We start from the raw sequence: 23,866 nt of genomic DNA, 5'->3' as shown, positions 1-23,866 counted from the left end.
AGTCAAAGATGTTTTTCAGATGTTTTAACACTCGTGTCTAAGTAAAATAAATAAATAAAAGGACTTGAGACTTGAAAGCAAAACTATTCACGTCTCAAGTTCTGACCTGGTAAAATCCTCAATGAAACATGATAAGACAGGCAGGACTTGAATATTTAATTGTCCAGTCTTTGCATTGAAAGGACTTGATCTCAGCTACAACATGCTCAGTAAAACAACAAACACTAACACAGATTTACCATTAACACACTCCAATAAATTCGCCATGCGCAAGGCCACAGAATTGTGAACTATTGACGAGTGGATGAACTTTTACTACTTTTGAAACCCCAAAATCACAGAGAAGCCCACTTGTGGCCCAGTGACAAAAGTTTTCCATCTCAGTGTTTCTTTACATTCCCCTGTAATGTGATCAGTAGGCTTTTAACCAGGACACCTGTGAGCCTCTTTACACTGGCTCCCTGTTTGTTTTAGGATATTATTGATTACCTTTAAGGCTCTTCATGGCTCCAGATTATATTTTAGACCTTATGAAACTTTTACATAGATGTCTGTTTATTTTATTGGTTTTTATGTATTTTGTCATTCACTGTGGTATTTTATTTCTCTGTCTGTGAAGCACTTTGTACTTTGTTTTGATATGTGCTCTATAAATAAAGTTTATTATTAATATTATTAAATCTGTCACATAAAGAAAAGATGGTAAACACTTTGAAAAGTGAAATTACAGGCTAAAAAGTGAGCTGAACATGTTTGTGGGATTGTAGATACAGTATGTTCTTGACTATCTTGTCTATTTAGGGCCCGAGCAGCGGCCGCTGTGTTGTCCCTATTGAAACCGAAGGAATCATTATTACTATTTATAGAAATTAATCTTAGTTTTGAGGGGCTAAAGGTGCTTGAGCACTCATGAAACTATGCACACTTGTCAGAAGTGGTGAAAATGTACATGTTTTGTGGGTCTTGGGAATGGGCACGGCAAAATGGCTCCATATCACCCCCTACAAAATTTTAAAACAGCAGCCCCCAGCCTAAATTTCATCTACATCTAAGAAATATGGGAGGTACATGTATCACCCCAGGACTTCCAAAAAAGCCTCTTGGAGCCATAACCTAAATCCAACACGAAGTCAGCCATTTTGAATTGAATGTGCACTTTTTCGCCATTTCTTTCACCAAACTACTCCTAGAAAATGAATGGGATCGACCTTTCGCAGAGCAATCTAAAGACCTTTGCAATAAAAAGTTTTCTAAAGTTTGAGTTTTCATTGAAGTTGAACGGGCCCTCGTCTGTGGCTTAGCATCGAATTTCGATGTTTCACCATTAAACAGGAGGTTTTTGTAATTTGAGTGTACATTATCCAATCAGTCCCAAATTTCACATGTTTGATAAGAGTCCCGGCCTGAAGACATTTACATCCCAATTAGGAGTTGTAGTCATTGCGCCACCTACTGGCAACAGGAAGTAAGCCTTGCATGACAATCATCATTTGATTTAGATGAAATTTTCATGGTGTGGTGTACACTTGATATACTGGAATATGACTTGTAATTAGTGGGTGTTGTCTTGTGCCACATAACCGACACAGGAAGTGATGTTCACCTCCTTCGTCACATTTCCTCAAATGAAAGTGAAAGTTGGTCTGAGCGACAGCAGAGCTGCAGTCGAGACAAGTCTCTCTGTTTCTCTCTAAAGAAACATTCAGCTGAATCCATCAGGTTTTTCTCAACAAAACAGCAGAAGCTCTGCCAAACACTGGTGAGTACACGGCCCTACAAAGCCAAAATGCACTGACTACATATTTGGTCAGTTTAGTTAAAACCAGTCTGACTTTGTTACATCTGTTCTACCATATAAAAATATTCTGCAAAAGAAATGTGTCATTTTCGATCCAAACAACATGTATATTTAGCCGGAGCTACAAAACAGAGGTATGCAGTCACAGCGAGCATTACCTTCAGCTGATTGAACAACTTTTTCCAACCTGTTTCTGGTATGAACTCTGAGCGCAACTCAGACAGGAAGTTCCTCTCAGGGCCGTAGCCATTTTTAACTGAAGACCATCAGTGGCTGTTTCCTGCAGTCCAGAGCAGCTTCCATCTCTTCTTCTGCACATTTAATGTGTCTGATTCTCTGCTCTCTGTATCATCATCCTCTCTCTCTCTGTACCTCCTCTTCCTCCTCTTCGTCCAAGCTGACTCTCTGACACTGAAGGTCTCTGGACAGAGAAGGAGATCTTTCTGTTGCTCTCCTCCGTCAGATGCTTCAATAAAACTAATAATAAAGACAAATACTAGCTAAATATATCGCAGTGAATGTAATAAATGTGTTGAGTCCAATATTAATTCAAAATATTTAGCCCACTTTAAAAATTTGTTTCACTCTAATAACAGTATAAGCAGCAGGGTAGCAGAATTACTATATTATTTAATGTGTGATGTGACAGTAATGGAGGGATCGCATTGTGTTTTTTGGGGTTTAGATCTGAATTCTTTTATGAATTCACAGATTTAAAGTAAGATATCAACAACAACCAGAGGGCTTGGGATGTTATACATGTGTAATGCTGAAGACATCAGATTAGTTTGTCATTGTTTTCTTATTATCTCTCTCTCTCCACCTGTTGCAGTAGCTTCTGTATATTTTGTGTCTTTGATTTCTCTTATTATATCTTCTTTTCGTTTTCCAATAAACATGTGTAGGTTAATGCTTGAAGATCTCCATGTTGTCACTTATTTTCTGAGCTTGGTGATCTCATAGAAATACCACCACTGAACTGCACATCTGAGCTCTGCTTCACTCGCAACAAAGTCCAGGACCTGACTGTGTAATGAGCTGTCTCAGTAAATCAGACGCTGAATAGACGCAAATTCATTGACAACTACAGCTCATATTTGTTTTGCGCCATTTTCTTAGTAAATGTGTCCCTCAGCTGGGAGCAATATAACAACAGAATTCAGGATGACTCTCCATATATTCCACTAATCATTGTTTGATTTTATGAAACAATTAATCAAAAGATATGTCATTACAGTTTTGTTGTTTCACACTTTGTGTCCTCAGAGTAGATATGTCTGCTGCCAGCTGTCTGCTGACTGAAGATCAGTTTCTGTGCTCCATCTGTCTGCATGTGTTTACTGATCCAGTCAGCACACCATGTGGACACAACTTCTGTAAAACCTGCATCACTGAACACTGGAATACTAATGTCCCGTGTCAGTGTCCCAACTGTAAACAGGTTTTCTCCACACAACCTGAGCTGCAGGTCAATACCTTCATCTCTGAGATGGCTGTTCAGTTCAGACAGTCAGCTCAACAGAAAGCCAGCAGCAGCAGCTCAGAGCAACAAGTTGCCAAACCAGGAGAAGTTCCCTGTGACATCTGCACTGGAACCAAACTGAAGGGCCTGAAGTCCTGCCTGGTGTGTCTGGCCTCCTACTGTGAGACTCACCTGGAGCCTCATCTGACAATGTCAGGCCTGAAAAGACATCAGCTGATCGACCCTGTGGAGAACCTGGAAGGCAGGATGTGTACGAAGCACGATAAACTGCTGGAGCTGTTCTGTAAGACCGACCAGACGTGTGTCTGCATGCTCTGCACTGTTTTAGACCACAAGACACATGATGTTGTTCCTCTGAAAGAAGAATATGAAGATAAGAAGGCCGAGCTGGGGAAGATAGAGACTGAAACTCAGCAGCTGATCCAGGAGAGACGACTGAAGATTCAGGAGATCAAACGCTCAGTGGAGCTCAGTAAGGAAGATGCAGACAGAGAGATAGCAGGTGGTGTTCAGGTCTTCACCGCTCTGAAGGAGTCTGTTGAGAGAAGCCAGGCCGAGCTCATCGACACGATCAGAGAGAAGCAGAGAAAGACAGAGAAACAGGCTGAAGGCTTCATCCAAGAGCTGGAACAGGAAATCTCTGAGCTGAAGAAGAGAAGCTCTGAGCTGGAGCAGCTCTCACGCTCTGAAGACCACCTCCACCTCCTCCAAAGCCTCCCGTCCCTGAACGCTGCTCCACCCACCAAGGACTGGACAGAAGTCAACGTCCGTCCACCTTCATATGAGGGGACTGTGGTGAGAGCTGTGAATCAGCTGGAGGAGATGCTCAGTAAACAGATGAAGAAGCTGTTTGAGGCCGAGCTGAAGAGGGTCCAGCAGTACGCAGTGGATGTAACACTCGATCCTGATACAGCACATCCCTATCTCATCCTGTCTGATGATGGAAAACAAGTTAAACATGGTGATGTAAAGAAGAATCTCCCAGACAATCCAGAGAGATTTGATACTTCTGTTATTGTCTTAGCAAAGCAGAGTTTCTCTTCAGGAAGATTTTATTACGAGGTTCAGGTTAAAGTGAAGACTGAATGGGATTTAGGAGTGGCCAGAGAGTCGGTCAACAGGAAGGGACAAATCATAGCGAGTCCTCAGAAAGGTTACTGGACGATATGTTTGAGGAATGAAAATGAGTATGAAGCTTATGCTGGCCCTGCAGTCTGTCTCAGTCTGAAGTCTCAGCCTGAGACGGTAGGGGTGTTTGTGGATTATGAGGAGGGTCTGGTCTCCTTTTATGACGCTGATGCTGCAGCTCTGATCTACTCCTTTACTGGCTGCTGCTTCACTGAGAAATTCTACCCACTCTTCAGTCCCTGTCCTAATCATGGTGGTAAAAACTCTGCCCCTCTGATCATCTCTCCTGTCAGTCACTCTGAGTAAAACAACCATTTGATTTACAGAAAGATTCACTATCATTTAATGTAATAAATGTATATTTATCGGTGACAGTGTATACATTGTTGTTTTTTTCAGATTCTGATCTGTTTTTCTGATACTGATTAATCAACTGATGACTGATTGATTGATCTAATGTAACCTAATATATTCTAATAACTGCATTACCTGCTTTCAAGAATGTTAAATCATCAGCAACAAGGTACACAGCGATAAGACGTTCCTAAAAGTCTGGGTTCCATTGTGTAATTTTAATTATTGTATATATAAAAAGTGTTGCATACTGTCACAAATTACTGAAGAGCAGTTTATGACAAAAGTCATTTGTTTTTCTCTTTTTCTTTTTAAATAAACAAAAGCAAAATCAAGTTTTTATTGTGTCTGATTAAGTTATTGTTTTGGATTGATGTCAAAGCTGAAAAACAGCTGATGGGGAGCTGATGCTGAAGCAATTAAATTAAATTAAATTTGATTTATATAGCACCAATTCATAACAGAAGTTATCTCATTGCGCTTTTCCTATAGAGCAGGTCTAGACCATACTCTTTATAATATTAATTACAGACACCCAACAAATCCCACCATGAGCAAGCATTGGGGGGGGGGCACAATGCAAAGACCACGTAGAATTCTTTTTTTTTTATATAGTGGAATAGTTATTGTAGTGTTAATATTAATAAATTAGTAATAATAGGAATGACAGCTATAGGAAGAATAATGTCAGCATCAGTAACCAAGCCAATAACAACAACTGTAGTAGCAGTTGTCGAGCAGGAACACGGGGACAGCAGGTGGCCCATAACCACAGATCCAGACTCTGCAGCTCCGGAGGCAGAAATACCTGCTGAAAGCGACAGAAGGAGAGAGGAGAGAAACGAGAAAGCACAAAACTACGGGAGAGAGAAGATGTTGAGTTAGTAACATGCAGTAATGGGATAAAAATGCATACAGACGGAGAGGGAGAGAGGAAAGAGGCGCATCATGGGAAGTCTCCCGGCAGTCTAGGCCTATAGCAGCATAACTAAGGGATGGTTCAGGACTCACCCAAGCCAGGAAAGTCTTTAGCCTACTCTTAAATGTGGAGATGGTGTCTGCCTCCTGAACCCAAACACTGGGACCTGATTCCACAGAAGAGGACCTTGATAACTGAAGGCTCTGGCTCCCATTCTACTTTTGGAGACTATAGGAACCACAAGTAACCCTGCATTCTGGGAGCGCAGTGTTCTAGTCGGATAATATGGTATTATGAGATCTTTAAGATACGATGGTGCCTGACAATTAAGAGCTTTGTAGGTGAGTAGAAGGGTTTTAAATTTTATTCTAAATTTTATAGGGAGCCAGTGCAGAGAAGCTAATACTGGAGAGATATGATCTCTTTTCCTAGTTTTTGTCAGTACACGTGCTGCAGCATTCTGGATCAACTGGAGAGTCTTAAGGGACTTATTCAGGCAGCCAGATAATAAGGAATTGCAGTAGTCCAGCCTAGAAGTAACAAATGCATGCACTAATTTTTCGGCATCATTTTGAGACAGGATGTGCCTGATTTTTGCAATATTACGTAGGTGAAAAAAGGCAGTCCTTGAAGTTTGTTTCATGTGGGAGTTAAAGGATAAATCCTGATCAAAGATAACTCTGAGGTTCCTTACGGTGTTGCTGGAGGCCAGGGCAATGCCATCTAGAGTAGCTATATCTTTAGATAACGTGTCTCGGAGGTGTTTGGGGCCAAGTACAATAACTTCAGTTTTGTTTTTCTCTTTTTCTTTTTAAATAAACAAAAGCAAAATCAAGTTTTTATTGTGTCTGATTAAGTTATTGTTTTGGATTGATGTCAAAGCTGAAAAACAGCTGATGGGGAGCTGATGCTGAAGCAATTAAATTAAATTAAATTTGATTTATATAGCACCAATTCATAACAGAAGTTATCTCATTGCGCTTTTCCTATAGAGCAGGTCTAGACCATACTCTTTATAATATTAATTACAGACACCCAACAAATCCCACCATGAGCAAGCATTGGGGGCACAATGCAAAGACCACGTAGAATTCTTTTTTTATATAGTGGAATAGTTATTGTAGTGTTAATATTAATAAATTAGTAATAATAGGAATGACAGCTATAGGAAGAATAATGTCAGCATCAGTAACCAAGCCAATAACAACAACTGTAGTAGCAGTTGTCGAGCAGGAACATGGGGACAGCAGGTGGCCCATAACCACAGATCCAGACTCTGCAGCTCCGGAGGCAGAAATACCTGCTGAAAGCGACAGAAGGAGAGAGGAGAGAAACGAGAAAGCACAAAACTACGGAGAGAGAAGATGTTGAGTTAGTAACATGCAGTAATGGGATAAAAATGCATACAGACGGAGGGAGAGAGGAAAGAGGCGCATCATGGGAAGTCTCCCGGCAGTCTAGGCCTATAGCAGCATAACTAAGGGATGGTTCAGGACTCACCCAAGCCAGGAAAGTCTTTAGCCTACTCTTAAATGTGGAGATGGTGTCTGCCTCCTGAACCCAAACACTGGGACCTGATTCCACAGAAGAGGACCTTGATAACTGAAGGCTCTGGCTCCCATTCTACTTTTGGAGACTATAGGAACCACAAGTAACCCTGCATTCTGGGAGCGCAGTGTTCTAGTCGGATAATATGGTATTATGAGATCTTTAAGATACGATGGTGCCTGACAATTAAGAGCTTTGTAGGTGAGTAGAAGGGTTTTAAATTTTATTCTAAATTTTATAGGAGCCAGTGCAGAGAAGCTAATACTGGAGAGATATGATCTCTTTTCCTAGTTTTTGTCAGTACACGTGCTGCAGCATTCTGGATCAACTGGAGAGTCTTAAGGGACTTATTCAGGCAGCCAGATAATAAGGAATTGCAGTAGTCCAGCCTAGAAGTAACAAATGCATGCACTAATTTTTCGGCATCATTTTGAGACAGGATGTGCCTGATTTTTGCAATATTACGTAGGTGAAAAAAGGCAGTCCTTGAAGTTTGTTTCATGTGGGAGTTAAAGGATAAATCCTGATCAAAGATAACTCTGAGGTTCCTTACGGTGTTGCTGGAGGCCAGGGCAATGCCATCTAGAGTAGCTATATCTTTAGATAACGTGTCTCGGAGGTGTTTGGGGCCAAGTACAATAACTTCAGTTTTGTCAGAGTTTATCATCAGAAAATTGCAGATCATCCAGGTCTTTATGTCTTTAAGGCATGCCTGAAGTTTAGTTAACTGGTTAGTTTCATCTGGCTTGATCGATAGATATAATCGGGTATCATCTGCATAGCAATGAAAGTTTATGGAGTGCTTCCTAATAATATTGCCTAGAGGAAGCATATGTAAGGTGAATAGAATCGGTCCAAGCACAGAACCTTGTGGAACTCCGTGACTAACTTTGGCGTGCACGGAGGACTCACCATTAACATGTACAAACTGAGATCGATCTGATAGATAGGATTTAAACCAGCTTAGTGCGGTTCCTTTAATGCCAATTACATGTTCCAGTCTCTGTAATAAGATGTGATGGTCAATGGTGCCGAATGCAGCACTAGGATCTAACAAGACAAGTACAGAGACAAGTCCATTGTCTGATGCAATTAAAAGGTCATTTGTAATTTTCACCAGTGTTGTCTCTGTGCTATGATGCACTCTAAATCCTGACTGAAAATCCTCAAATAAACTATTGTTATTTAAAAAGATTTCTCAAGGATCTTAGAGAGAAAGGGAAGGTTAGATAGTTGGCTAAAACCCCTGGATCAAGAGTGGGCTTTTTAAGATGGTACTTATATAGCGCCTTTCTAGTCTTTCTGACTACTCAAAGCACTTCAACTACATTTCTCATTCACCCCTTTCACACACATTCATACAGCGATGGAAAACAGTGAGTGACTTCATGTACACTCTGACAAAAGCCAATCGAATCTAATAATAAGATAAACGCAGTACTAAGGCTATCATTTTCAACGTCCACATGAATATTAAAATCACCTACAATAATTACTTTATCTGTTTTAAGGACTAAACTTGATAAAAACTCTGAGAATCCAGATAAAAATTCAGAATAAGGACCAGGAGCCCGGTACACTATAACAAATAGTATTGGCTGTCGTGTTTTCCAGGTTGGGTGTGAAAGACTAAGAACAAGCCTTTCGAATGAGTTATAATATAGTTTAGGTTTAGGGTTGATTAATAGGCTTGAGTCGAAGATGGCTGAAACTCCATCTCCTCTGCCGGTGCCTCGAGGAAAATGAGTATTAATATGACTGGCGGAGTGGATTCATTTAGGCTAAAATATTCTTCATGACCCAGCCAGGTTTCAGTAAGACAAAATAAGTCAATATGATACTCTGATATTAAATCGTTCACTAGTACAGCTTTAGATGACAGAGATCTGATGTTTAAGAGTTCACATTTAATTTGTCTATTTTGTGCTATGTCAGCGTTTTTGTTTAGGTTTTTATGTATAACTCCTCTTCTGTTAACTTTTGGTTTTGTTAATTTAAGTGGTTGGGGGGCAGACACCGTCACTAAGGAGTTTTGGGTGGGTAACTGCTCTGGAAGCGCAGAGAAGCGTGTAGGACTGCGACTTTGCCTCCTGGTCTCAACTCTGAGTTGTCATGCTTTTGGTCTACTAATAAAATCAGTCAGATTTCTGGATATGAGAGCTGCTCCATCCAAAGTGGGATGAATGCCATCTCTCCTAATCAGACCAGGTTTTCCCCAGAAAGTCTGCCAATTATCTACAAAGCCCACATCGTTTGCTGGACACCACCTCGACAGCCAGCGGCGGAATGAAGACATACATGTCATCACTGGTCAGGTTTGGCAGGGTCCCAGAGAAAACTACGGAGTCCGACATTGTCTTTGTATATGTACACACCGACTCAACATTAACTTTAGTGACCTCTTATTGGTGTAATCGGTAGTCGTTACCCTCAACGTGATTAACAATCTTACTGTTTTTACGTTTATCCTTAGCCATCAGTTTTAAATAGGATTCAACGTCGCCCGCTCCGGCCCCAGGAATACATTTGACTATGGTCGCTGGTGTCGCTAACTTCACGTTTCTCAAAATGGAGCTGCCAATAATCAGAGTTGGTTTCTCAGCAGGTGTGTCGCTGAGTGGGGAGAACTTGTTAGAAACGTGAACAGGTTGGTGGTGAACCGTAGGCTTCTGCTTAGGGCTATGCTTAGGACTATGCTTCCTTCGGACAGTCACCCAGCCTCCCTGGAGACGGCTAACAGGAGCTACCTCTGGTCGGCCCGCACCGGCTACTGGGGGCTGGCTAATTGCAGCAGCTAATGGTTGAGTTCCCATGGCGCGGAACAGCGTTTCCAATTCACTAAGCCTCGCCTCCAAAGCTACAAATAAACTACATTTATTACATGTACCATTATCACTAAAGGAGGCAGAGGAATAGCTAAACATTTGACACACAGAGCAAGAGAGAGCAGGAGAGTGAGAGGGAGAGAGAGAAGCCATTGCTAGCTGCTAAGCTAAAAAACGGTAGCTAACAAAAATTAATAGCGTGTAAACTGTGGGATTAGCGAGAAAGTTGTTAATAGAGGGAGAGAGCTATGAGTGCTTGAGCAGAACTAGGGTATGTTTAAATGTATAGCAGATAGTTAGTCACTATAATGAAGAATCGAACAAAATTAACTGTGATGAGCTAGAGCAGCAGAAATATGCTGCTAGTAAAACACAAACACCGGTGACCAGAAATGAGACAATGCGCTTACCGCAGCACGTCAGCTGATATTAATGTCAGATCCCCCTTGCTGTCTTTTTATTTAATGTAATAAATGTATATTTATTGCTGATGTACACACATTGCTACTTATTACTACAACACACCAATTTCACCGCCCTGATTTATTTGACGCTGTGACGTCCCTATTGAAACTGAAGGAATCATTATTATTATTTATAGAAATTAATCTTAGTTTTGAGGGGCTAAATGTGCTTGAGTACTCATGCAGCAGCCCTAAATTTCATCTACATCTACAAAATTTGGGAGGTACATGTATCACCCCAAGACTTCCAAAAAAGCCTCTTGGAGCCATACCCTAAATCCAACACGAAGTCAGCCGTTTTGAATTGAATTTGCACTTTTAGGCTATTTATCGGCATTTCTTTCACCAAACTCCTCCAAGAAAATGAATCGGATCGACCTTTCGCAGAGCAATCTAAAGACCTTTGCGATGAAAAGTTTTCAAAAGTTTTCTAAAGTTTGAGTTTTCGTTGAAGTTGAACAGGCCTCGTCCGTGGCTTGGCATCGAATTTCGATGTTTTGCCATTAAACAGGATGTTGTTGTAACTTGAGTGTACATCATCCAATCAGTCCCAAATTTCACATGTTTGATAAGAGTCCCGGCCTGAAGACATTTATATCCCAATTAGGAGTTGTAGTCATTGCGCCACCTACTGGCAACAGGAAGTAAGCCTTGCATGACAATCATCATTTGATTTAGATGAAATTTTCATGGTGTGGTGTACACTTGATACACTAAAATATGACTTGTTATTAGTGGGTGTTGTCTTGTGCCACATAGCCGACACAGGAAGTGTGTTCACCTCCTTCTTTACATTTCCTCAAATGAGAGTGAAAGATTGTCTGAGCGACAGCAGAGCTGCAGTCGAGACAAGTCTCTCTGTTTCTCTCTACAGAAACATTCAGCTGAATCCATCAGGTTTTTCTCAACAAAACAGCAGAAGCTCTGCCAAACACTGGTGAGTACACGGCCCTACAAAGCCAAAATGCACTGACTACATGTTTGGTCAGTTTAGTTAAAACCAGAGTCTGACTTTGTTACATCTGTTCTACCATATAAAAATATTCTGCCAAAGAAATGTGTCATTTTCGATCAAAACAACATGTAAATTTAGCAGGAGCTACAAAACAGGTAAAAACAAAACCACAGTCACTGCATTCTGGCTAGTTAAGGTCAGACAGAATGCAGTTACAGCGACCATTAGCTTCAGCTGATTGAACAACTTTTTCCGACCTGTTTCTGGTATGAACTCTGAGCGCAACTCAGACAGGAAGTTCCACTCAGGGCCGTGGCTGTTTCCTGCAGTCCAGAGCAGCTTCCATCTTTTCTTCTGCACATTTAATGTGTCTGATTCTCTGCTCTCTGTATCATCATCCTCTCTCTCTCTGTACCTCCTCTTCCTCCTCTTCGTCCAAGCCGATTATCTGACACTGAAGGTCTTCGGACAGAGAAGGAGATTCTTTTCCTCTACTCCCTCAGATACTTTAAAAAAACTAAAAATAAAGACAAATACTAGCTAAATATATCGCAGAGAATGTAATAAATGTGTTGAGTTCAATATTAATTCAAAATGTTTAGCCCACTTTAAAAATTTGTTTCACTCTAATAACAGTATAAGCAGCAGGGTAGCAGAATTACTATATTATTTAATGTGTGATGTGACAGTAATGGAGGGATCACATTGTGTTTGTTGGGGTTTAGATCTGAATTCTATTATGAATTCACAGATTTAAAGTAAGATATCAACAAGAACCAGAGGGCTTGGGATGTTATACATGTGTAATGCTGAAGACATCAGATTAGTTTGTCATTGTTTTATTATTATCTCTCTCCACCTGTTGCAGTAGCTTCTGTATATTTTGTGTCTTTGATTTCTCTTATTATATCTTCTTTTCGTTTTCCAATAAACATGTGTAGGTTAATGCTTGAAGATCTCCATGTTATCACTTATTTTCTGAGCTTGGTGATCTCACAGAAATACCACCGCTGAACTGCACATCTGAGCTCTGCTTCACTCGCAGCAAAGTCCAGGACCTGACTGCGTAATGAGCTGTCTCAGTAAATCAGACGCTGAATAGACGCAAATTTAGTGACAACCACAGCTCATATTTGTGTTGCGCCATTTTGTTAGTTAATGTGTCCCTCAGCTGAGAGCAATATAACAACAGAATTCAGGATGACTCTCCTTTTATTCCACTAATTTGATTTTATGAAACAATTAATCAAAATATACAGTTTTGTTTTTTCACACTTGTCCTCAGAGTGTAGATATGGCTGCTGCCAGCTGTCTGCTGACTGAAGATCAGTTTCTGTGCTCCATCTGTCTGGATGTGTTCACTGATCCAGTCAGCACACCATGTGGACACAACTTAAAACTGTAAAACCTGCATCACTGAACACTGGAATATTAATGTCCCATGTCAATGTCCCAACTGTAAAGAGGTTTTCTACACACGACCTGAGCTGCGGGTCAATATCTTCATCTCTGAGATGGCTGCTCAGTTCAGACAGTCAGCTCAACAGAAAGCCAGCAGCAGCAGCTCAGAGCAACACGTTGCCAAACCAGGAGAAGTTCCCTGTGACGTCTGCACTGGAACCAAACTGAAGGCCCTGAAGTCCTGCCTGGTGTGTCTGGCCTCCTACTGTGAGACTCACCTGGAGCCTCATCTGACAGCTTCACGTCTGAAAAGACATCAGTTGATCGACCCTGTGGAGAACCTAGAAGGCAGGTTGTGTACGAAGCACGATAAACTGCTGGAGCTGTTCTGTAAGACCGACCAGACGTGTGTCTGCATGCTCTGCACTGTTTCAGACCACAAGACACATGATGTTGTTCCTCTGAAAGAAGAATATGAAGAAAAGAAGGCCGTGCTGGGGAAGACAGAGCAGCTGATCCATGAGAGACGACTGAAGATTCAGGAGATCAAACGCTCAGTGGAGCTCAGTAAGGAAGATGCAGACAGAGAGATAGCAGGTGGTGTTCAGGTCTTCATCGCTCTGAAGGAGTCTGTTGAGAGAAGCCAGGCCGAGCTCATCGACACGATCAGAGAGAAGCAGAGAAAGACAGAGAAACAGGCTGAAGGCTTCATTGAAGAGCTGGAACAGGAAATCTCTGAGCTGAAGAAGAGAAGCTCTGAGCTGGAGCAGCTCTCACGCTCTGAAGACCACCTCCACCTCCTCCAAAGCTTCCCGTCCCTGAACGCTGCTCTACCCACCAAGGACTGGACAGAAGTCAGCGTCCGTCCACCTTCATATGAGGGGACTGTGGTGAGAGCTGTGAATCAGCTGGAGGAGACGCTCAATAAACAGATGAAGAAGCCATTTGAGGCTGAGCTGAAGAGAGTCCAGCAGTACGCAGTGGCTGTGACACTCGATCCTGATACAGCACATCCCTATCTCATCCTGTCTGATGATGGAAAACAAGTTAAACATGGTGATGTAAAGAAGAATCTCCCAGATAATCCAGAGAGATTTGATACTTGTGCTATTGTCTTAGCAAAGCAGAGTTTCTCTTCAGGAAGATTTGATTACGAGGTTCAGGTTAAAGGGAAGATTGACTGGGATTTAGGAGTGGTCAGACAGTCGATCAACAGGAAGGGAAAAATTACACTGAGTCCTCAGAAAGGTTACTGGACGATATGTTTGAGGAATGAAAATGAATACTCAGCTTATGCTGGCCCTGCAGTCCGTCTCTCTCTGAAGTCTCAGCCTGAGACGGTGGGGGTGTTTGTGGATTATGAGGAGGGTCTGGTCTCCTTTTATGACGCTGATGCTGCAGCTCTGATCTACTCCTTTACTGGCTGCTGCTTCACTGAGAAACTCTACCCATTCTTCTGTCCCAGTCTTAACTATGGTGGTAAAAACTCTGCCCCTCTGATCATCTCTCCTGTCAGTCACTCTGAGTTGAACAACCATTTGATTTACAGAAAGATTCACTCTCATTTAATGTAATAAATGTATATTTATCATTGACATTGTATACATTGTTATTTTTTTCAGATTCTGATCTGTTTTTCTGATACTGATCAATCAACTGATGACTGATTGATTGATCTAATGTAACCTAATATATTCTAATAACTGCATTACCTGCTTTCAAGAATGTTAAATCATCAACAACAAGGTACACAGCGATAAGAAGCAGTCGCACGTTCCTAAAAGTCTGGGTTCCATTGTGTAATTTTAATTATTGTATATATAAATAGTGTTGCTTACTGGCACAAATTGCTGAAGAGCGGTTTATGACAAAAGTCATTTGTTTTTCTCTTTTTCTTTTTAAATAAACAAAAGCAAAATCAAGTTTTTATTGTGTCTGATTAAGTTATTGTTTTGGATTGATGTCAAAGCTGAAAAACAGCTGATGGAGTTTCTAATGGCCACCAAATCATGTGATTAAAAACACCATCAGCTGTTCTCAGACTGACTTGAGCTGACGAGCTCCGACACCCCATCACATCTGAGGCTGTTGGTAGTGTGAGATAATGTAGTGTTATTTAAGGTCTGAGTTGTGTTTGAGCAGCTGATATGAACACTAAACCAGTGCTGCTAGTTTGGAGAGAACAAGTGATATCTGAGGACGCCCTCCAGTGGAGTTCTTAACAAACTGCAGCCTGTGGCCACATGAGGACATGCTCTTCATAAATAACTACACAGTCTGATGCTGAAGCAGATCACATGAATGCAGGAGCACAATGAAATCTGGGTCTAATTGGTACAAGTACTCTATATAATGTCTTTTTTGTGTGTTTTGTAGTTTTTTGAGCTCATTCTAAAATCAGAAACTTTGCTTTCACTTAAGAAGACTTTAAGTTAAAAAGTATTATACTTCAACTACTTATGATGAGGGACATTCGCAGAGAAGCCCATTAATCTACTGCTGTGGCCCAATCAGAAGGATTGGGCCGCTGTACTTTTTACTCCACTACATCTGTCTAACAGCTTGATTTGCTGCTTACTTTGAAGATTCACATTTTACATTCAACAGGAATTAAACTCATATCACTGTTGTTGTGCCTGAAACAGCTACAACATTAGCATCAGTCATTTTCCACTGTGAAAGGGAAACTTCACAATAACTACTTTTACTTTTAACCAGAATATATTTGTTGTTCTTACATTGACCCAAGGGAGTGAGAAAAAATACAGGCTGTTAGTGTGTGTAAACTGTAAATATCATTTTCCACTAAGGGTTAAAAAAGTTGAGTCAGTTTTGAGTATTAAGACATATGTTCATGATTTGTTAATGACTTTGAAGTGTAACATTGATTTTGTTGGTAAGAGATGTGTTCTGTAGTTTAAATGGAGGCTGCCAGACTTTCAACCGCTGTTTCTAACTTTGGCCACAAGATGGCAGCGTTGAGAGAGACTACTGTTACATCTTGGTCTAGCTATTGTTTTTTTTGTGTGGATAACCCGGAGAATTGTATGGTGGACAGTGCTGTGACTCTGTTGTGTAAAATAGTACATACATATGCAGATATCTGGTCAAAATATGCACACATAAAGGCTTTTCAATAAAATTATCTAGAAATTGGAAACTGGCTGCTAGAGGCTAGGGGAGACCTTATACATCCATGGGGAGACCAGGGTGCTGTCACGGATAGGCCAGGCTCCACCGTCTGCTAATGAAGCACACCTGCTCCCTATCAGCACAGCACTCCCTGCTGGATCGCAGCAGTCAGCTCCTCGCTCACTGACTCTCTGCCGGACCGCAGTAGCTCCTCGCTTCCGGACTCTTTGCCGGACCGCAGCAGCTCCTCACTTCCGGACTCTCTGCCGGACCGCATCAGCACCTCACTGCCGGACTCCTTGCTGGATCACAGTTGCCTCCTTTCCCGGCTAGATCGCAGCAGCACCAATCCCTAGCTGATGCTGGATAGCAACCACCTCCTCTTCTGGTTGGATCACAGCACGCCGCTGGACCGTCTGCTGGGTCGTAGCACGCAGCAGAACCGTCAGCTGGGTAACAGCAGCAGCAATACCCTCCTTCTCTGCCGGAGTGGCAGGCTCCGGATTCCCGGACACCTCTGATCCAGCCCGCTCCTCTACCAATCTTCCCGTCACCGGCTGCTTGTCCTGCTGCCCCATCGCCGGCTCCTGATCCGGTTCGCTGATCTCCAGAGGGTTCCTGCCAGTTTGGTTCCAGTGCAGACGTCAATCTGACGTATAATCAGATCATTGCAGTCCTAATATGTAGTGTTTTTGTATCTCAAACTGTATGAAAAGAGCACCACCCCAACAGAACTGGCAGGGCTGAGAATAGTTATGAAATATAAAACAGTTGGACCAACATGAAACAGCTAACAGGAAGAACAGGATTGTACAGGAATTCAAATGAGGCTTTTGCATAACATTGAATCCCTTTATTTGTCATCACGCTGTCATCTGTCACTATGACGTCTGTCATCTGTCTGCGCTCTCTCAGCGGCTCAGTCGATGTGACTATCTTCCGCCGCGCAGGGGATTGTGGGTCAGAATAGCCAGAAAAGCATGCTGGCTTGCATACTGCAAAATGCGACCGGATGTAGTAGGACATCCTGGTCTTTTTGGCATACTGCATTTGACATACTATGTATTGGGACATAGTAAAAATTCTTCTGGCCTACTAAATAGTATGGTGGTATTGAAACACACGCAGCAAGTTCCTCTCATTTTTAACTGAGGTCCTTTGGTGGCTGTTTCCTGCAGTCCAGAGCAGCTTCCATCTTTTCTTCTGCACATTTAATGTGTTTGACTCTCTGCTCTCTGTATCATCATCCTCTCTCTCTCTGTACCTCCTCTTCCTGCTCTTCGTCCAAGCTGACTCTCTGACACTGAAGGTCTTTGGACAGAGAAGGATATATCTTCTTTTCATTTTCCATGTGGAGGTTAATGCTTGAAGATCTTCATGTTATCACTTATTTTCTGAGCAAGGTGATCTCACAGATATACCACCGCTGAACTGCACATCTGAGCTCTGCTTCACTCGCAGCTAATTCCAGGACCTGACTGCGTAATGAGCTGTCTCAGTAAATCAGATACTGAATAGACAGAGAAACAGGCTGAAGGCTTCGTCCAAGAGCTGGAACAGGACATCTCTGAGCTGAAGAAGAGAAGCTCTGAGCTGGAGCAGCTCTCACGCTCTGAAGACCACCTCCACCTCCTCCAAAGCCTCCCGTCCCTGAACGCTGCTCCACCCACCAAGGACCGGACAGAAGTCAGCGTCCATCCACCTTCATATGAGGGGACTGTGGTGAGAGCTGTGAATCAGCTGGAGGAGACGCTCAGTAAACAGATGAAGAAGCTGTTTGAGGCTGAGCTGAAGAGGGTCCAGCAGTACGCAGTGGCTGTGACATTCGATCCTGATACAGCACAAACCTGGCTCATCCTGTCTGATGATGGAAAACAAGTTAAACATGGTGATGTAAAGAAAAATTTCCCAGACAATCCACTACTATTGTCTTAGCAAAGCAGAGTTTCTCTTCAGGAAGATTTTATTACAAGGTTCAGGTTAAAGGGACTGAATGGGATTTAGGAGTGGCCAGACAGTTGGTCAACAGGAAGGATTTTGTTGGTAAGAGATGTGTTCAGTAGTTTAAATGGAGGCTGCCAGACTTTCAACCGCTGTTTCTAACTTTGGCCACAAGATGGCAGCGTTGAGAGAGAGTACTGTTACTGTTACATCTTGGTCTAGCTTTTTTTTTGTGGGTAACCCGGAGAATTGTATGGTGGACAGTGCTGTGACACTTTGACATAGTGGCCAAACCGTGTAATTACAACTTCCGGGTCCGTCATGTGATGCACACGGGCCCAAAAATACTTTTTTCCATAGACTTACATTGTGAAAGAAGAAGCTGTAAAATGTTGGATACATTTTTTTGAGCATGTCAAACCCCCGTGAAATGATGGCAAAATGGAGGTACATGTATCACCCCCTACAAAATTTTAAAACATCTACGAAATTTGGGAGGTACATGTATCACCCCAAGACTTCCAAAAAAGCCTCTTGGAGCCATACCCTAAAGCCAACACGAAGTCAGCCATTTTGAATTGAATGTGCACTTTTAGGCCAATTTTCGCCATTTTTTTCCGCCAAACTCCTCCTAGAAAATGAATGGGATCGACCTTTCGCAGAGCAATCTAAAGCCCTTTCTGATGAAAATTTTTCATCACAGTGAGTTTTCGTTGAAGTTGAACGGGCCCTCGTCTGTGACTTGGCATCGAATTTTGATGTTTTGCAATTAAACAGGAGGTTTTTGTAATTTGAGTGTACATTGTCCAATCAGTACCAAATTTCACATGTATGATAAGAGTCCCCGCCTGAGGACATTTACATCCCAATTAGGAGTTGTAGTCATTGCGCCACCTACTGGCAACAGGAAGTAAGCCTTGCATGACAATCATCATTTGATTTAGATGAAATTTTCATGGTGTGGTGTACACTTGATACACTAAAATATGACTTGTTATTAGTGGGTGTTGTCTTGTGCCACATAGCCGACACAGGAAGTGTGTTCACCTCCTTCTTTACATTTCCTCAAATGAGAGTGAAAGATTGTCTGAGCGACAGCAGAGCTGCAGTCGAGACAAGTCTCTCTGTTTCTCTCTACAGAAACATTCAGCTGAATCCATCAGGTTTTTCTCAACAAAACAGCAGAAGCTCTGCCAAACACTGGTGAGTACACGGGCCTACAAAGCCACAATGCACTGACTATATGTTTGGTCAGTTTAGTTAAAACCAGAGTCTGACTTTGTTACATCTGATCTACCATATAAAAATACTCTGCCATAGAAATGTGTCATTTTCGATCCAAACAACATGTATATTTAGCCGGAGCTAAAAAACAGAGGTAAAAACCAACCACAGTCACTGCATTCTGGCTAGTTAAGGTCAGACAGGATGCAGTCACAGCGAGCATTAGCTTCAGCTGATTGAACAACTTTTTCCAACTTGTTTCCTGTATGAACTCTGAGCGCTACTCAGACAGGAAGTTCCACTCAGGGCCGAGGCTGTGACTGTTTCCTGCAGTCCAGAGCAGCTTCCATCTCTTCTTCTGCACATTTAATGTGTCTGATTCTCTGCTCTATGTATCATCATCATCCTCTCTCTCTGTACCTCCTCTTCCTCCTCTTCGTCCAAGCTGACTCTCTGACACTGAAGGTCTCTGGACAGAGAAGGAGATCTTTCTATTGCGCTACTCCCTCTGACGCTTCAATAAAACTAATAATAAAGACAAATACTAGCTAAATATATCGCATTGAATGTAATAAATGTGTTGAGTTCAATATTAATTCAAAATGTTTAGCCCACTTTAAAACTAGTTTCACTCTAATAACAGTATTAGCAGCAGGGTAGCAGAATTACTATATTATTTAATATTTGATGTGACAGGAATGGAGGGATCCGCATTGTGTTTTTTGGGGTTTAGATCTGAATTCTTTTATGAATTCACAGATTTAAAGTAAGATATCAACAACAACCAGAGGGCTTGGGATGTTATATGTGTAATGCTGAAGACATCAGATTAGTTTGTCATTGTTTTATTATTATCTCTCTCTCTCCACCTGTTGCAGTAGCTTCTGTATATTTTGTGTCTTTGATTTCTCTTATTATATCTTCTTTTCATTTCCAATAAACATGTGGAGGTTAATGCTTGAAGATCTCCATGTTGTCACTTATTTTCTGAGCTTGGTGATCTCACAGAAATACCACAGCTGAACTGCACATCTGAGCTCTGCTTCACTCGAAGCAAAGACCAGGACCTGACTGCGTAACGAGCTGTCTCAGTAAATCACACGCTGAATAGACGCAAATTCATTGACAACCACAGCTCATATTTGTGTTGCGCCATGTTCTTAGTAAATGTGTCCCTCAGTTGGGTGCAATATAACAACAGAATTCAAGATGACTCTCCTTATATTCCACTAATCATTGTTTGATTTTATGAAACAATTAATCAAAATATACAGTTTTGTTGTTTCACACTTTGTGTCCTCAGAGTAGATATGGCTGCTGCCAGCTGTCTGCTGACTGAAGATCAGTTTCTGTGCTCCATCTGTCTGCATGTGTTCACTGATCCAGTCAGCACACCATGTGGACACAACTTCTGTAAAACCTGCATCACTGAACACTGGAATACTAATGTCCCGTGTCAGTGTCCCAACTGTAAACAGGTTTTCTACACACGACCTGAGCTGCAGGTCAATACCTTCATCTCTGAGATGGCTGCTCAGTTCAGACAGTCAGCTCAACAGAAAGCCAGCAGCAGCTCAGAGCAACACGTTGCCAGACCAGGAGAAGTTCCCTGTGACGTCTGCACTGGAACCAAGCTGAAGGCCCTGAAGTCCTGCATGGTGTGTCTGGCCTCCTACTGTGAGACTCATCTGGAGCCTCATCTGACAGCTTCACGTCTGAAAAGACATCAGCTGATCGACCCTGTGGAGAAACTGGAAGGCAGGATGTGTACGAAGCACGATAAACTGCTGGAGTTGTTCTGTAAGACCGACCAGATGTGTGTCTGCTTGCTCTGCACTGTTTTAGACCACAAGACACATGATGTTGTTCCTCTGAAAGAAGAATATGAAGAAAAGAAGGCCGAGCTGAGGAAGACAGAGGCTGAAACTCAGCAGCTGATCCAGAAGAGACGACTGAAGATTCAGGAGATCAAACGCTCAGTGGAGCTCAGTAAGGAAGATGCAGACAGAGAGATAGCAGGTGGTGTTCAGGTCTTCACCGCTCTGAAGGAGTCTGTTGAGAGAAGCCAGGCCGAGCTCATCGACACGATCAGAGAGAAGCAGAGAAAGACAGAGAAACAGGCTGAAAGCTTCATCGAAGAGCTGGAACAGGAAATTTCTAAGCTGATGAAGAGAAGCTCTGAGCTGGAGCAGCTCTCACGCTCTGAAGACCACCTCCACCTCCTCCAAAGCCTCCCGTCCCTGAACACTGCTCCACCCACCAAGGACTGGACAGAAGTCAGCGTCCGTCCACCTTCATATGAGGGGACTGTGGTGAGAGCTGTGAATCAGCTGGAGGAGACGCTCAGTAAACATATGAAGAAGCTGTTTGAGGCCGAGCTGAAGAGGGTCCAGCAGTACGCAGTGGCTGTGACACTCGATCCTGATACAGCACAACCCTGGCTCATCCTGTCTGATGTTGGAAAACAAGTTAAACACAGTGATGTAGAGAATAATCTCCCAGACAACCCAGAGAGATTTGATACTTGTACTATTGTCTTAGCAAAGCAGAGTTTCTCTTCAGGAAGATTTTTTTTCGAGGTTCAGGTTAAAGGGAAGATTGACTGGGATTTAGGAGTGGCCAGAGAGTCGGTCAACAGGAAGGGACAAATTACACTGAATCCTCAGAATGGTTACTGGACGATATGTTTGAGGAATGAAAATGAGTACAAAGCTGCTGCTGGCCCTGCAGTCCGTCTCTCTCTGAAGTCTCAGCCTGAGACGGTGGGGGTGTTTGTGGATTATGAGGAGGGTCTGGTCTCCTTTTATGATGCTGCAGCTCTGATCTACTCTTTTACTGGCTGCTGCTTCACTGAGAAACTCTACCCACTCTTCAGTCCCTGTCCTAATCATGGTGGTAAAAACTCTGCCCCTCTGATCATCTTTCCTGTCAATCACTCTGAGTAAAACAACCATTTGATTTACAGAAAGATTCACTATCATTTAATGTAATAAATGTATATTTATCAGTGATGGTGTATACATTGTTGTTTTTTTCAGATTATGATCTGTTTTTCTGATACTGATCAATCAACTGATGACTGATTGATTGATCTAATGTAACCTAATATATTCTAATAACTGCATTACCTGCTTTCAAGAATGTTAAATCGTCAACAACAAGGTACACAGCGATAAGAAGCAGTCGCACGTTCCTAAAAGTCTGGGTTCCATTGTGTAATTTTAATTATTGTATATATAAAAAGTGTTGCATATTGGCACAAATTACTGAAGAGCAGTTTATGACAAAAGTCATTTGTTTTTCTCTTTTTCTTTTTAAATAAACAAAAGCAAAATCAAGTTTTTATTGTGTCTGATTAAGTTATTGTTTTGGATTGATGTCAAAGCTGAAAAACAGCTGATGGAGTTTCTAATGGCCACCAAATCACGTGATTAAAAACACCATCAGCTGTTCTCCAACTGACTTGAGCTGACGAGCTCCGACACCCCATCACATCTGAGGCAGTTGGTAGTGTGAGATAATGTAGTGTTATTTAAGGTCTGAGTTGTGTTTGAGCAGCTGATATGAACACTAAACCAGTGCTGCTAGTTTGGAGAGAACAAGTGACAGCTGAGGACACCCTCCAGTGGAGTTCTTAACAAACTGCAGCCTGTGGCCACAAGAGGACATGCTCTTCATAAATAACTACACAGTCTGATGCTGAAGCAGATCACATGAATGCAGGAGCACAGTGAAATCTGGGTCTAATTGGTACAAGTACTCTGTCTAATGTCTTTTTTGTGGTAGTTTAGGTGTATCACTTCCTGGTTTATTTTGTAGTAGTCTCCTTCCCTTGTGTGTCTTGTGTTTTTACTTCCTGTCTGTGTTTTCCCTCCAGTTTTGATTGTTGGTCCTCCCTTGATTGTTGGCACCTTTGTCTTGTTATCTCACCTCCCCTAGGGTATTTAGTCTTGGTCTTTTCTTTGTTCTGTGTCGGATCATTGTTGTACACATGGTGTTGTTCCTTGCCGAGCCCTTGTCTGTGAGTTTATCTTGGATTCTTTGTTCTCCGGTGGACCTTGTTTGGATTTTTGGATTTTTGGATTTTGGATTTTGGATTTTGTCGGCTCATTACCTGTCTGCTCACCTCTGCCTGTTCTTGCCTGCATTCCACCCCACAATAAACACGGTAGTTATCCGGCTACTTCACCCTGAGACCGCTTCCTCGTCATTTGCTTTTGGGTCCACATCCTCCATACAGCACCCCTACGACATTTTTGTGTGTTTTAGTAGTTTTTTGAGCTCATTCTAAAATCTGAAACTTTGCTATAACTTAAGAAGACTTTCAGTTAAAAAGTATTGTACTTCAACTACTTATAATGAGGGAGACTCACAGAGAAGCCCATTAATCTACTGCCGTGGCCCAATCAGAAGGATTCTCCATCTCAGTTCAAAACTCTGATTTCCATCCTTCTAATGTAATCTGAGAGAAATCTTTCAGACAGAGAAAAGCTGCTCAGCACTTTGGAGAACAGCAGTGAAGTGCAGAGGGATTTTGGAACAGATACATACTGACATGGTTACAGTCACAATGGCACATTGGCAGAGGCAGGAAGTAACAAAGTACATTTACTTACGTACAAAAGTACAAAGATCAGGCTGCCATACTTGACTGGAGGATTTCGGTTTTTGGAAGCTTTTTACTTTTCCACCAC

General features: G+C 42.1%; 2 protein-coding genes and 1 pseudogene across 4 annotated transcripts; all 3 read left to right on the top strand.

Moving 5' to 3' along the window:
* Positions 1–1,601: 1,601 nt before the first annotated feature.
* Positions 1,602–5,098, top strand: LOC122874858 (E3 ubiquitin-protein ligase TRIM21-like). 2 transcript variants are annotated; one of them, XM_044193327.1, is made up of 2 exons: positions 1,602–1,759; positions 3,065–5,098. In XM_044193327.1, the coding sequence occupies exon 2, from the start codon at positions 3,072–3,074 to the stop codon at positions 4,713–4,715; it is 1,644 nt and encodes a 547-aa protein (XP_044049262.1). In that variant the 5' UTR covers positions 1,602–1,759; positions 3,065–3,071; the 3' UTR covers positions 4,716–5,098. The 2 variants fall into 2 exon arrangements, with proteins under 2 accessions (XP_044049262.1, XP_044049263.1); XM_044193328.1 differs by having other exon boundaries at positions 1,622–1,759; positions 3,070–5,098.
* A 6,016-nt stretch (positions 5,099–11,114) lies between these two features.
* Positions 11,115–19,039, top strand: LOC122874862 (annotated as a pseudogene).
* Positions 19,034–22,510, top strand: LOC122874860 (E3 ubiquitin-protein ligase TRIM21-like). 2 transcript variants are annotated; one of them, XM_044193331.1, is made up of 2 exons: positions 19,034–19,151; positions 20,481–22,510. In XM_044193331.1, the coding sequence occupies exon 2, from the start codon at positions 20,483–20,485 to the stop codon at positions 22,115–22,117; it is 1,635 nt and encodes a 544-aa protein (XP_044049266.1). In that variant the 5' UTR covers positions 19,034–19,151; positions 20,481–20,482; the 3' UTR covers positions 22,118–22,510. The 2 variants fall into 2 exon arrangements, with proteins under 2 accessions (XP_044049266.1, XP_044049265.1); XM_044193330.1 differs by having other exon boundaries at positions 19,042–19,151; positions 20,476–22,510.
* Positions 22,511–23,866: the final 1,356 nt, after the last annotated feature.

Source organism: Siniperca chuatsi, linkage group LG4 (assembly GCF_020085105.1).
Source record: "Siniperca chuatsi isolate FFG_IHB_CAS linkage group LG4, ASM2008510v1, whole genome shotgun sequence".
In the NCBI taxonomy this organism is placed as follows: Eukaryota; Metazoa; Chordata; class Actinopteri; order Centrarchiformes; family Sinipercidae; genus Siniperca; species Siniperca chuatsi.
Note: the sequence above shows the minus strand (reverse complement) of the source record. Positions and strands in the feature narration are given on the sequence as shown.

What these genes read in the sequence shown, in the direction of transcription:
- LOC122874858 (XM_044193327.1), top strand. Translation starts at nt 3,072, where the DNA reads ATGTCTGCTGCCAGCTGTCTGCTGACTGAAGATCAGTTTCTGTGCTCC.
- LOC122874860 (XM_044193331.1), top strand. Translation starts at nt 20,483, where the DNA reads ATGGCTGCTGCCAGCTGTCTGCTGACTGAAGATCAGTTTCTGTGCTCC.